Source organism: Mesoplodon bidens (assembly GCF_964165515.1).
Source record: "Mesoplodon bidens genome assembly, chromosome: 3".
In the NCBI taxonomy this organism is placed as follows: domain Eukaryota; kingdom Metazoa; phylum Chordata; class Mammalia; order Artiodactyla; family Ziphiidae; genus Mesoplodon; species Mesoplodon bidens.
This window is the reverse complement of record NC_138178.1, coordinates 133,098,337-133,113,494: the sequence shown is the minus strand read 5'-3', so window position 1 is coordinate 133,113,494 and position 15,158 is coordinate 133,098,337. Positions and strand designations below refer to the sequence as shown.

Here is a 15,158-nt window from a genome sequence, read left to right as displayed (position 1 = left end):
AGAATTTAAATTAATATAGTTAATAATTCTGCTATCTCAAATGGTAGAAATGAGTCATTAAAATATTTTTTAAAAATTTAATCTCTTACCATCTTTCCATTTGTTCCAAAACATCTTTATTAGGCTAAAATAAAATCACCAAAAAAGAAAAAAAAAGGATTAATTTTACCAAGTTTGCATGAGGTAAAACTACTTCAGAAATAGAATTCTATTAGTATTAATTAGATCCAAAATTTAGGAAGATGATCCATGTTTGAAGACTGCTAATAGTTAAAGAATTACTGAATTCAGAAAACACAAGACAGGGGCGTCCCTGATGGTGCAGTGGTTAAGAATCTTCCTGCCAATGCAGGGGACACGGGTTGAGCCCTGGTCCGTGAAGACCCCACATGCCGTGGAACAACTAACTGTGGCTGTGCGCCACAACTACTGAACCCACGTGCCTAGAGCCCGTGCTCTACAACAAGAGAAGCCACCGCAATGAGAAGCCTGCACACTGCAACAAAGAGTAGCCCCCGCTCGCCACAACTAGAGAAAGCCTGTGTGCAGCAATGAAGACCCAACACAGGCAAAAATTTAAAAAAATAGAATAAACAAATTTATAAAAAAAGAAAAGAAAACACAGGACAGAAAAGACGAGGCTACACAAAAGACACAGAAAAAGATGAAGTATAAAACGGGCTGGCAAAAATGAACTAGTCCCTTGTAAGTTTTTAATTACTATAAAAGAAATATTAAGGGTAAGAAGAGAATTTGCCCCTCCTTTACATTAATTCTTCAAATCTAAAATTCCAAGGCTCTAAGGCCTTGCAGGCCAAGAAGGAGGCTTTGTTCCTCCTTTTTTTTTTTTAAACTAACATATAAGGCAAGTGCACAAATCCTGTGTACAATTCAATAAATTTTTAACATGTAGATTTCACATAACCACCACCTAAGCCAATATACAGAATGTTTTAAAATTGACTGTAGCGACTTTCCTGGTGGCGCAGTGGTTAAGAATCCACCTGCCAATGCAGGGGACACTGGTTCGATCCCTGGTCCAGGAAGATCCCACATGCCACAGAGCAACTAAACCTGCGAGCCACAACTACTGAGCCCGCGTGCCACAACTACTGAAGCCCATGCACCTAGAGCCTGTGCTCTGCAATGAGAGAAGCCACTGCAATGAGAAGCCCACACACCGCAAAGAAGAGTAGCCCCACCTCACTGCAACTAGAGAAAAGGCCATGCGCAGCAACGAAGACCCAACACAGCCAAAAATAAATAAATTTATAAAAGTAAAAAATAAAATTGTAAAGTGCAGAAGCAACACAAGAACGTATTCTCCTTGTTACATTAAAACATGACATGTGAGCTGATCCCAACCATTCATCCATCCTTCTAGGATCCCCCCCATACACTTTACAAAGTCCTCAATGTTATATTTACTATGTGTCCAGAAGCCAGGTTTCTCCCTCAGCATTCCTAGGTCTTCAGACAGCTAAGCAACCTGACAAAACAAGTTTGGGGTCTTCTTCCCTTCAACATTCTCTTCTACCCATCCCATTCCCTACCTGCTTTCTCCTAATTTTGTCAGTTTCATAATTTTTCTCCAATTTTATTACAACCATTTTTCACAAATACTATTAATTTTTCCATTACCAAATCCAAGTCATAAGATTCCACTTTTAATGTATTTCTAAAACTTAACCCCCTTTTCTTCAGTGTCTTAGGTTAGATCCTCAGCTTTACTCATCTCAAATATCACAATACCCTAATTCTTCTCCCTGTCTCTAGAATTCATAAGGACTATATTGTGAGAGGTACAGGAGAACTTCCGAATGGGGGAAAAAAAACTTTCCTACCATCAGAAAGGAGATAGGAGCTGTCAAAAGTACATTAAATCATGTTTATAAATTGTGAAAAATAAATCATGCAGTAAGTTTATAAATCTTTCATCAAGATGGCTTTTGTCCATCTTTATTTTTATTTTTTTATTTTTTAAATTAATTTTTTAATTTTATTATTTAATTTAATTTATTTATTTATTTTGGCCGTGTTAGGTCTTCATTGCTGCGCGCGTGCTTTTTCTCTGACTGTGGCGAGTGGGGGCTACTCTTCGTTGGGGGCGCAGGCTTCTCACCGCAGTGGCTTCTCTTGTTGCAGAGCAGGGCTCTAGGTGCGTGGGCTTCAGTAGTTGTGGCACGTGGGCTCAGTAGTTGTAGCTCATGGGCTCTAGAGTGCAGGCTCAGTAGTTGTGGCGCACAGGCTTAGTTGCTCCGTGGCATGTGGGATCTTCCCGGACCAGGGCTTGAACCCGTGTCCCCTGCATTGGCAGGCGGTTTCTTAACCACTGCGCCACCAGGGAAGCCCTGTCCATCTTTATTTTTGATGCATGTCATCTCACATAAAAACAATACAAAGTAGGTGACTATGTATGGTGATAGACATTAACTAGACTTACTGTGATCATTTCACAGTAACACAAATATAGAATCATTATGTTGCACACTTGAAATTAACATGTCAATTGTATCTCAATTTTTTTAAAAAGACAACACTATTAAGTCCTAGTTATATGCAGCTTGATCATTTAGTTGTATTACACCTTTAGTACTGCATACTTCACTACCACATAAATTCAAACACCTCATGGTTACCAGAACGATCCATCTAAAATACTAGACAAAATGCTGATTCATTCTTTCAACATCCTTCAGCAGCATAGCACATTCTAGATCAAGCTCATGGTCCTTACACAGCCTACAAAGTCCTTCATGATTAGGCCCTAGCAAATCTTTCTCTTCCCCTTAACACCTCATACTTTGCACTTCCACAATATGCCAATATGCTCTGAATATGCCAATTTGGCCACACTGCCATGACTTTTAACACTGTATCCCCTCAGTTTGGATTGCCCCTTAGCTGTTCAGCAAATTCTTGGCTATTTTTCAAAATCAGGTTTAGCTGTCCCCTCTCTGTGGCACCTCTTACTCTCCTTCAGATAGAATTATCTCTTCCTCTAAACTTGTACACACAGTTTAAAAATTTTTCAAAAAAAGAATTTTATTCATCACACTTTTCTGAGTGTACACCTATCTCCACACTAAACCATATTCTTGGGGCAAGAACCAAGTCTCATTCATCTCTGTAGCCTTAGCATTGTAGCACAGTACCTAGCATACTCTCCATTAGTAAAAATTTAATGGACTCAACATCCTTTAACAAGGTTACAGTTTAACAAGTACTCTTGGTCAATTGCTCACTGAATGTTCAACTGCATGAAATCGACCCAACTTAGTTATCTATCCAATATTTTACCTTTATACATTATTAATCTAATCCAATCCAATTTTTTCCTCCCTGGATGACTTTCAAAACTATATCATACAACAATGAATTATTCTGCAATAAAACAGAACCAGGCTGCAGGGCAAAAGTAAAAAACTTCCTACTGCTACAGTTTTTTACTTAATAATCTTTATCTTTGAATCTTAAAAAACTACTAGTAAAAAGTCATGCTGTTCCTTTGCTAAAAAGTCAAGATGCTCAAAAAAATATAAGACACCTCAGGACCTTCCCCCGCAAAAAGCATTATTTTATTCTGAAGAAATGAGATCTTAGTAACTGATTTATTTGTATGATCTATCCATAGGCCTACATCCAAATGGAGTCTTCTCTTCTCTAGTATATAAACAGGTTACCTTACCTGATATTTGCTGTCTTTCTGCTTCCTACACCTAAAGAAACAACAAAAACTTGGCACCATTATTGGTTTGTGCTTCAATAAGCTCATTTTTTTCCTCCAGGATAAAAATCCATGGAGCAGAGACTGAATTTTTTTTACATAACTTAACTGTTCATCTCTCAACTGTCACTTGGAATTCTGACCGCTGGGTAGGAAGGGGTTAAAGAAAGGTGGAAATGAAAGGAATTCAAATTACGCTAATCTTTATCTCTTCCTTCACTAACACTGGCAATAAAAATGATCAGAGGAGGGCTTCCCTGGTGGCACAGTGGTTGAGAGTCCGCCTGCCGATGCAGGGGACGCAGGTTCGTGCCTGGGTCCGGGAGGATCCCACATGCCGCAGAGCGGCTGGGCCCGTGAGCCACGGGCCGCTGGGCCTGCGCGTCCGGAGCCTGTCCGCTGCGGGAGAGGCCACAACAGTGAGAGGCCCGCATACCGCAAAAAAAAAAAAAAAAAAAAAGACCAGGGGAAAAACCAAAGAGCTGGTTCTCTGGTTTGCTCAGATCAGAGAGAGAAGTCACAATGACAACCAAAAACATAACGTCACAGTCATATGCTTTCTAGACTATTTAAAAAAAAAAAAAAAAAAAGAGTTTTCGGAACAAGGAGAAAAATTCTAAGAATTACCAAAGAGAAAATCTTAAAAGATGAGTTTCCCCTCTTATCAAATAATTCTTTTAAATAAAACTTTAAAATGTGGCTATGAAATTGTTCTGTGGACTGTCTTCATAAAACTATTCTTCATAAAAAAGAATTCATCTCATGCTAAAAGTTATGTTAACAGAATACTTAAAAATACACAGAAGCTTTATAGTAGACAGAAGGCTGATTCAATAAGAAAGAAATTAAAACAAGATCCTGTTGTATAACACAGGGAATTATACTATCCTGTAATAAACCATAATGGAAAAGAATATGAGAAAGAATATATATATATATATATCACTTTACTGTACACCAGGAACACAATTGTAAATCAACTATACTTCAATAAAAAATTTTTTTTAAATAAAATACAGTTCAACACCCCCCCCAAAAAAGAAAGAAACTAGAGGAAACTAGGCAATTCTTAGGCTACCATGTTACCTTAAAGGGAAAAAAAAAAAAATTAAGGCTAATGGTTTTATTCTTGTCTAATGATGAAGAATATCATTTTTAGTATAGAATAAAAGAGAAAAGAAAAGATCCAGGTACTCTGTTTAAAACTAAGAATTACCAGCACCTTTAATACTGGAACTCTAGGGTAGATTCAGAAATTTCTAGGCATTTATTTTACCTCCCATGAAGTGAATTTTAGAAAGTTTAAAACTTAATATATTGAAATAGGTGTTCCAGAATCCCTGATAACCAACTCAAAAAAAGGACTACATTCTGCTTTTCTGGGTAAGAATTAACACAGCCAAAAAATATCTATCATATTTTATCTAATCCAAGTCACCAATGTTGCATCTCACAACTGGTAAAATGTTTACATACACTAAAAACTAAAGATGCCTCCAATTAAACTGTAACCAGAAACTAAGATACATGCAGACTTCAGAGATAATAAACTGAGGAGAAAAAAATTCTTACAGTTGATGAAATATCTTATCTGTTAAAAGCTGTGTAACAACAAAAGGAAATAGGAATAAGATTTAAAAATAAAACTTAAATATCATTTGAGCATTACACTGGCATGAAGTCATGTCCACGCACTAAACATCATTTATTCAGCATTTTCTCCTCTATTACCTTTAGTTTGAAAGGGTAAAGCATATACAAAGTTTATGCAAAGCACTTAAATACCATATTTGGGGGGGAGGAAAACAAATAATGGATTAATTCTTGAAAAGTAAACAGATGTTCACAAAATACTTCTAAAATACTTCCACAACATTTGGCACAGCTACTTACACCAATTCACTACCTGCACAGATGTGAACTTTAAAATAAAAAAGAAAGCAAGCATCTGCTAAAGGAAGTGCTATATCATTTGCAATAACTTACACTTCAGCTTCTAATAAAATGTGTCAAAATTTAACAGTAGTAGAGAAACATGCCTTCATTTTAATGTGTCATATAATATGAAGTGTTTCTAGAATATTTTTAAAAACTGGAATTTGAAGAATTATTTAGAAGAGTATGAAGGCAACTCTTAGGAACAGCCACAGAACAGACATCACCTGGGGCTCGAGTTTATGGAGCCATGCTTTTTCAGGCTGCTACAGTTTTGATGGCTTGCTATAAATACAGAAAGAAGTATGATGGCAATAGAGAGTGGAGATGAAATGGAAAAAAATAAATATTCTAAAGGAAAGGAATTAAGGCTTAAGATGTCTGCTATATGCAAAGCACTAGGCTACTCAACCATACATAAACTCCTCGATTTAAATCTAACAAGCTTATAATATAAATAAAATCTCAATGTAGAAGACCTGGAATCAGAGGTCTTAGAAAGGTTAAGCAATTTGATCAACATCACTGCTTTTGAGTGCTGGTAGTAGGTTTCAAACCCATTCTCCTTTTAAGAATCTACACTGCTTTACAGAAAAAAGTGAGGCTCCAGAAGTCTGACTATTATCCTGAGAGCCAAATGCATCAAAATGACTTAAAGAAATTATTTTTATGCATCCTATTTAACTTTTTTTTTTTTTTTGGAAAATGCTATGAATAGCATTAGCTTCTTCTCAGGAAGAGAAATTAAATTTTCCTTAATTTAGAGACTTGATTAGCACAAGATGACTAGAAATGCAATTAAAAGACATATCTACACTTAAACAAAATTTCTAAAAATGAACGAGTTGATTACTACTTAAGAAGAATCAGATCTTGTTATCTATTGGATATTTCTAACTTAAAATTCATGAAAAGTCTTACCTGTTCAGAAACAAGAGTCTGTAGCTTCTGAACTTCTAATTGTAATGCTTTGTTTTGGTCATTTAGAATCTAAAAGAAAGAATCTCAATTTACTGTTTTATTAAGAAAAGGTAACAAAGCAACCATCTGAATGTTTTTAAAAAAATCAAAGCCATATTACTGTTAAGTACTTATAAAGTGACAGGTGAATTATGTACTGACCTAAGAATGCAAATCTCATGAGGCTTCATTTTTCAGTTTCAATGAACATGTTTCCAGAGAACAGGAATACAGTAATAGTATAATGTACATATACAATGATCTATAAAAAGTTGTTTCAACTGAGCCCCTCTAATTCAGTCATGTGGTTTATCCCAAACAGTGTTAACACTGTGCTTAGAACCCTTACATGTGTATTTCAAAGAGTTTAATCGTTTCTGCCAATGAATTCTGGGAAACCCTGCTTTCATAAGTGAGTACTTACAGGATTCTTATTAAGCAAAAAAAAAAAATTAATTAAAATTAAAAAAAAAAAAAGCAAATCTTACTGCATGCAGAGATGTACCCTGGCAATCAGAATGCTTTACAATAATACTCAAGCTGTTTGGCCATGACCAGAAACTAGCACTACACCAACAATGGAGGCAAATAAAACCATCTCAAACTACCAAATGAAAACTGTAAAGAAAAGGTTCGGGCAAAACAAGTATCAAAAGTCTACTATAAAAACAGGTAAGTCAAAACAATCAAAGCAAAAAGTCTATGATAAAATTGTTCGTGTAAGTCCCCAAATAAACTATAGAAACACTGTTTCAGAGTGATCACATATAAAAAAGTAGTATTTCTACACTCACTTCAACAGAAAATTACGCAAGGTTGTTCAAAGAAAGCTGAGTTGACAAGTTTAATTACACACCTTAAATTCTTCCATTTTGTTTGAAATTTCACATTGTAGCTGCTCTTCAAGCAATCTTATTTTATCATCCTTAACGTGAATACTATGAGAAAAAAAATACTTCATATATACAGAAAGCTTACATAAATTATGTGCACAACTATCAGCTATAAGCAGCAATGTCTTCTGCAATTACACTTGAATATAAATGTATGAATGGCCCATGTACAGCAATACTTTAATCACCTTTTTTGCATCTTCTCCAGTTCATGTGCAGCAGCAGCCTGTTAGAAATGAGATGAGAATTGTATCATTTCTCAGGAAGCACTCAAACCTATTCTTTTACTTATTTTTACATATTAAAGTTATATTTTCATATATTTAGAGTAAATAGTTAAATCAACAGCATACATTATAGTAATATTTTGCTGTCCAGTATTTTGTACTTCTCACTGTTCAACTTTTATCCTAGTAAAAGGTATATCCTTTTCTGATTAAATGGCAGAAGGCTAAAACAAATCAGCACATCATAAGTGTTATAACTGAGTTCTCTGATAACTCAAAGTGATCAATTTCTAGGATCAAACATTAATTTCAACATGAATATAGTAACACTTAGGTGAGTTGTGAGAGCCATGGTCAAACAGAAGAGGGTTTTAACAACACACCATGCAGCCAAACACAAGTAACCATTATGTTTACTATCTACATAAGTAAAACTAAGGCTTGCAATACCACCAATGAAGTGAAAACAAACTGTAATTCTAAGGTAAATGCTTAAAAGCAATAAAGATCTACCTGTTCATTTGCCAGGGCCTGTAATTTTTGCACTTCAGCTTTTAATAAGAAATTCATATTCTGTATATCCTAGAACAAGAAGGAAAAATAGTAGTAGAAGTATTTAATATTAAATTTGAAGTTTTGTAATGTATCTCTTCTACCTAAGCAAAGGTCTCAAATTACAATTTCTTAAGTCAGAAAGAAAACCATCAACTTCTGTTATTTAACATATTTCCCAAATTATTATGAATAATAAATATCATGTGAGAAAAGGCCTTTGAACTTCTCCTCTTAGAGGGCTAAAGAGAATTTTGTAGTTTAGAAAAGAGATAAGACACTTTTCAAATGAATTCAAATGAATTCTATCTAGAGTATTTTCCAGTCTTCACAGACACTCATACTAATTACAATATCAGGGTAATTCAATGACTATAAAATACTATAGCCATTTATAAGAATTACTGTACCTTAAGTTCCTCCTCTTTACTTGCTAAATGATCATGTTCATTTGCTAAAGAATCTTCAGTCTGTTTTATCTGCTTATCCTTTTCTGCAATCCTTTAACAGGAAATAGATTTGTACATTCAATAAACATTTAGAAGTCAAGTCACAAATTAAAGGATTAGAAGCCTCAAATATGGTCATCCTTACTTAAGCAGTTTTTCACATAACCGTACCTTCCATTTATATAGACCATATCAGTTTAGTAGTAACTGTCACATGCATTACTACAACTCCTTAAAATACATACCCCTATTTTAAAACTTGAGGTCAAAGAAGTTAAATAATTTAAGCTCACAAGCCCGGCAATCTGAAAAACAGATTCCAGGTCTTCTGAACTTAAGTGATCCATATCTATGCAAATTATACAATACACACCAAAAAAAAGAACTTCATTTTGGGCATACCACCATACAGTTAGATACAGAGTAGCTACAACTACTTATTAGACACAAAAACTAACTTCCACTAATCTCAAATCACAATAATCTCTTCCACATAACTGCTAAAGGCCAAAGGGAAAAAAGCTTCCCCAACTCTTTTTATGACAAAGACATAAAAACATAGAATACATAATGCTTAGGGGTAGAAGAGCAAAAGCTGCTCCAAATCTACTTGAGAGTATTTTTTGAACAAGTTAGAACATAAAGTCAATCATAAGTGTAGAATCTAACAGCTATTAGTTAGTGGTGACTAAGCAATTTTAAGAGGAATATAGAAAGGCAGGCTTACACTTTATGTAACTCTTCTGCTAGAGCTGAAGCGGATGTCTAAGAAAGAAAAAGTGTCAACATAAAAGCCCTTAAGAGACAGTTTTAAAGTTGTACAATAATCATCACAATAAAGCTTTAAAAATTAAAAGAAATAAATGTATATAGTTAAGGAAGTATCTGGCTCATGATGAATGTTCACTAAATAACAGCCAGTTATTAGGGAATTACACATCATAAGACATTTTTAATAAAGTAAGTTGACAGGTCTGAAAACTATGTAACTGCCAAGCAATACATAAATAGGAAAAACAGCAGCAAAGGCTATTTTTCATTCATGTGCTTCTTTTCCTTAGTAACAATTTCCAATAATGAAATGATACCATTCATGATTAAGATAACAAGCCGTTTGGTAATGCTCGTGTTCATCTCTACTTTTCAAAAGGTACTTATAGCGTTCTCTAAATATTAAGTTTCTGATAAATTTTCTAGAACTACCTCTCATCTATAACTTAAGATCTCAGTCCAATTTTAGTTAATAATTTACATATACACATACATCCATATACACACACCTTTCCTATATTATATAATTCTTTCCCAATTAATTTTAGACTATAGTTTCTATAAAGAAAACAATTAGAAAAGAAAAAAATGGTTGCAACCTCAAAGTTTTGGGATTTTCAACTTGCCTGAACGTTAAAAACAACTTTTTAATGTTAAAACTACTTTTTGCACAGAAAATGACTTCTATTCTAAGCTATTACTTTTCCTACAAACTTTTAGAAGTTTAAAGTGGAAGAACTGAAACTGAAATTCACAGTATGTATATTATGGAAACAAGCTAAGTACTTGCAAGTTTCTTCTCTTCTTAATGTTATATTATTTATATTCTAAAGGCTATATATCTATATCTATCTACCTATTTATCATGTTACATAAGAATGATGCCAAAGAATAATAGGTTTTACAATACCACCTAGAAAACTTAGGAAGGTTTCACACTCAAACTATACTGAAGTATAAATTTAAAAATGATTCTTTGGCATATATAACCTGAGAGCTATGGTTAACATACTGCTAACACCTGAGGGTATACAAAGCATTCCCTTATGGCTAGTCAATATTTAGTGAACACTTCTAAAACATAAACTATCATTCTTGACACCTGCCTTCTGACAGGATGGTAATCAACATTTTTTTCCTCCTAAAGTTAAAAACTCTCTAACCCACCTTCCCATTAGTCAGATTTGGATTTCTTCCATAGTGTTTTCTTACAGCATAATACGTAATCATCAGAGTGCTTAGCACTTAGGAACATCCAGTTGATTCACTGACTAGTCACCCAACTACTAATCCAGTGCGCAGCACTCAACAGGCACTCAGATTATTTACACAGCTAGGAAGCTATTAGTAATGACAAGCAATAAGAAAGCACCATTACCTGGGCTGCTATCTGGGAATGGAATTGTTGAATTTGAGCTTTTAAAGCCTCATTCTGCTCCAAGATATCCTTTCATAAAGAGCAACCAAAAAGGAGAGGGAAAAGTGTTCTGTTAAATATACCAATGTATATGAACAAAATGAGTTACAGGTACATCTGTTTACCTTTAAAAAGGCACTCTTAGATTCCAAAAGGCGTCATTTTAAACAATGATTAGGCATTCTATTCTGAGAGCTAATTTACAAAGGAGAAATTAAGAATACATTGTACTGTTCCTAATCTAATACAAAAAGCATAAGACTGTGGGTGAAGGCATCTTTGAGCACATATTCAGACCATATTGTGACAACTCCTTGAAGATTAAACTAGAATTATTCATCTGCACTCCAGAATTAGGATAAGATAGGCTACCCTCTCTCTTCTACACAAGACACATCCAACCACTGCCCGTCTTTATTTTTTTTAAAGAGGGAAAATTAGATACCTGAACTTGCATTTGTAGAGACTCTTCTTTATTCACCCTTTTTTGCTCCGATTCCATTAACTGCATTAGCCTTTGCTCCAACTGTTGTTTTGATACCAAGGTATCTGTAAGCTTACTATGCAGACTCTGTACTTCATTTTCTTTGGCCACAAATTTACTCTGTAAATCTAACAAAACATTGCATTTTACAAAGGTCTCTTCCTCGGCCTGGTTACTGCTACTCATCGTTAGTGTAGGCACTGCCTCCTCTAGAATACTCTCCTTGAATCTCTCCTCTGCTTCCTGCATATGGCTCCCTTGAGCAGTCTATGCTTACCTTTTTCACAGCACCTGCGACACTGTACTAATTCACTTCCTCTCCCAGAGAGTGAGCTTTTTGAGATCAGAGATTGCCTTTTCTCTATACCCAGAGCTGTACCCAAGGCTTGGCACAAAATACATAATCAATAAATGTGTTAAATGAATGGTACATGAATGTTTAAAACTCTTATATCATTTCTCGCAAGCATTCTTAATTTCCCCAAAGATGCTTTAGTAAGTTATTTAGTGAAAAAAATCAGAGGAAACCAAAGGTCTAAAGAGCCAAAACTCTGTATGATCTAGCCTTGTGTTTGGAACTATATTTTACTAACTCTCCACCACTTTCATGGGAGGAAGGGGAGTAGTGGAAACATAGATAAAACACACTAATACAAGCTCCATTATTTCCTAAATGAATTCATCGAATTAAGAATAAGTAGTGAAAGTTAGCATTTAAGTAAGCAGTTTTAAGTCAACTACTTGGAGACTTCCCTGGTGGCGCAGTGGTTAAGAATCCGCCTGCCAATGCAGGGGACACGGGTTCGATCTCTGGTCTGGGAAGATCCCACATGCCGTGGAGCAACTAAGCCCGTGTGCCACAACTATTGAGCCCACGCACCACAGCTACTGAAGCCCACGCGCCCTACAGCCCACATGCCGCAACTACTGAGCCCACAAGCTGCAACTACTGAAGCCCACGCACTCTAGGGCCCACGCACCACAACTACTGAGCCCGCATGATGCAACTACTGAAGCCCACAAGCCTAGAGCCCGTGTTCCGCAACAAGAGAAGCCACCACAGTGAGAAGCTTGCGCACCGCAATGAAGAGTAATCCCGCTTGCTGCAACTAGAGAAAGCCTGCGTGCAGCAACGAAGACCCAACGCAGCCAAAAAAAATTAAGTCAACTACTTGGAATCGCAATGCTCTTGCTGTTTTTCTCTTCACAATATAGGAATGAGTCCTTCTTAGAAAAAAAAAAATTAAATGAAGAACTGATCAAGGAACCAGAGGGAATAACTACAGAAAGGGAACATGCACAGGTTCCCATTACCCTATTTATTGACTATAACTTAATGCCTCAGACAAAACTAGAGAGCTTATTTTTAAAACCTTAAGAAATGTTAAAGAAATAAAAGTACTCGGAAAGTGTAAAAGCTATTTTTATTGACCTATAACCAAAATGCCAATTTACACTGTCTTCACATATGGAGAGGGGAAGAAATTTTACCCAGAATTACATACTAAATTTAAATGAATACCGCTTCCCCTTACCTTGCTGAGCTGCTTCATGCTCTGCTGTTCTCTTCCTGATATAGCTCTGGACTTCTTCCCACCTTCTCTCAGCTTCTTGCAGTTGAACCTGGAGAAAGGATAAGTCAGCACAAATACAGGATTCCAATTTAACGGAAAAAAAGCATCCTCTATCTTTACTGTTGTGACATAAAACTGCTTATTCCAACAACTAATCACTAGTCTCTTACATTTTAATAAGATAGGCAGATGTGCCCAGCCTGATAATAGGCACAGATATTATCAGCCACTGCCATTCTACCCTCCAATACACAGGATTTACAGATTGGAGATTATTTCAGAAACTCAATATTTGTGCTGGTGGATCAGTATAGCTACTACTATGGATATACCTGATTCACTTTGCTCTGATCAGCTTTCCACTGATCTTCCCTCAGCTGAAAGGCTTTCAAAAGGATAGTATCTTTATTGCTAAATTTCAGTGAGCACCTAAAATTCTTATTTTTAGGTATAGCACAACACTTCAATTATGACTATAATATTTAATGTCATTTATCTACTTATCCATATCCATAGAGCACAAACTTCCATATTTATAAATGCTACCAGCAAACACACCAGCAAGACAAATATTTACTGAAAGAAAGGACAACTATATCACTCTCCCACAGGGACCCATGAAAACTTCAAGAAAACAAAAATTATGCTATTTTCTGCATTCAATTATTCTCAAAGCCCTTTTAACCCCTACTACTCTAGAACTGGTATTAAGCTATACTGATTGTATCAATGACCTAGGTAGAAGTCTGTCAGATACATTTAACTTACAGAAATTGAACTATACGCTCAATAAATCCCCTCCCCAGTAAAAGGAGGAACAGACAATTCTACTCGTCACTCTACTCAATGTACAGAGGCTAAAAAGAGCATGAGAAATGAGTCCACTCCTCTCTCTGTCAGCCTGAGCAACCCCATGCGTGTCTTCCTAGTATAAGCATCTCATGACACCAAGTGCCATTCTGGTGTCTAAAGAAACAGTGTGTGATTTTTTCCAACTATGGCTCAAGTGAAAGCAACTGGAGCACTACTTCGTCTCGTGCTAAAGGAAAGGAAAATCATCTATTCCAATGCCGGAATAAAAACAGGCTCTACTAAACTTACTGAGAAATCCAAGTTATGGATAAGCGATGTTGAAGGTGATTTTAACTACCTATCAAAATTTTGATTTTTGCCTTACACATGTGGACCCTAACCTCCATATATATAAGATGAAATTCTACTCTGTATGCCTGTCCATCAGCTAATTTCAATTTTCATATCTTCAGAAAGTCTTTAACTTCAAACTCAAGCCTATATTCAATTCTTTCATTAGTGTACACGTTTCTATACAGGCAGAGCACTAAGAGCACAAGTCCCATTAAGCCTCAAACTATACTTCTCAAAGGTATATACCCTTTAATGTCACCGAATTGAATACCTACATTATTTATGAAATGATAAAGGTAGGAATATATCACCTTCAACTGAGTAACTGCCTGCTCAGCATTCTTCTTTTGGACTTCCTCTTGCTGCAGCTTTCCTGTTTTCTCAGTCAGCTCATTGACCAACCTAGCATAATCCTGGCGCAGTTTATTTAGTTCAGCAGACTGCCTGAAAACAGTAACTGGATTAGGAACCTTCCATTACTACAAAACACATATAAAGAGTAAACAAAATATATTTTACATGAGTTATGCTGAGTTAGTAATTGCACTTATAGCTAAATGAAAATGAATGCTATAAGTGACTACTAATAATGAAGTTTGGTTGAGTGTAATCTGAATCATTCTGATGACAATAACACAAATACTAAAATTACTATAAAATAATCAAGAAAAACAGATGACCACACACCATGAGCACGAATCAACAGTGTCACCCTCAAATCAGTGTTCTGAAAATCTATTAAAATCAACCAGTCAGAATATTTATTCTATGTAAGCATGCTACTAGTCTTCTCTTGGACTGTTTGTCAAAGTACAGCCCAGAGCCAACTAAATCACTATCACAAGGAAATGTGTCTTAACATGCAGATTCCAGGATTCCACACCTCAGAGCCAATAAATCATAATCTTATAAGGGTAAGACTCAAGAATATGATTTTTAGCTAACATGCCAGATGTTCTTCAGAATAATGAAGTTTGAGAACTACTGTTAAATGGAATAGAAGGTCTAAAACTTGTAAATTCA

The 15,158-nt window shown here is 35.6% G+C and overlaps 1 protein-coding gene across 7 annotated transcripts in view; it reads right to left on the bottom strand.

Moving 5' to 3' along the window:
- The window catches only part of KTN1 (kinectin 1), a 120,363-nt gene that overhangs the window by 36,337 nt on the left and 68,868 nt on the right, over nt 1-15,158 (bottom strand). For all 7 annotated transcript variants that reach the window (XM_081229082.1, XM_081229081.1, XM_081229083.1 and 4 more), the window contains 11 exons: nt 14,447-14,579; nt 12,951-13,038; nt 11,377-11,543; nt 10,893-10,961; nt 9,471-9,508; nt 8,705-8,795; nt 8,256-8,324; nt 7,704-7,741; nt 7,479-7,560; nt 6,584-6,652; nt 90-124 (listed from right to left, as the gene is read on the bottom strand). In XM_081229082.1, the coding sequence (XP_081085208.1) occupies nt 90-124; nt 6,584-6,652; nt 7,479-7,560; nt 7,704-7,741; nt 8,256-8,324; nt 8,705-8,795; nt 9,471-9,508; nt 10,893-10,961; nt 11,377-11,543; nt 12,951-13,038; nt 14,447-14,579 (879 nt within the window). The remainder of the gene's footprint in view (nt 1-89; nt 125-6,583; nt 6,653-7,478; nt 7,561-7,703; nt 7,742-8,255; nt 8,325-8,704; nt 8,796-9,470; nt 9,509-10,892; nt 10,962-11,376; nt 11,544-12,950; nt 13,039-14,446; nt 14,580-15,158) is intronic.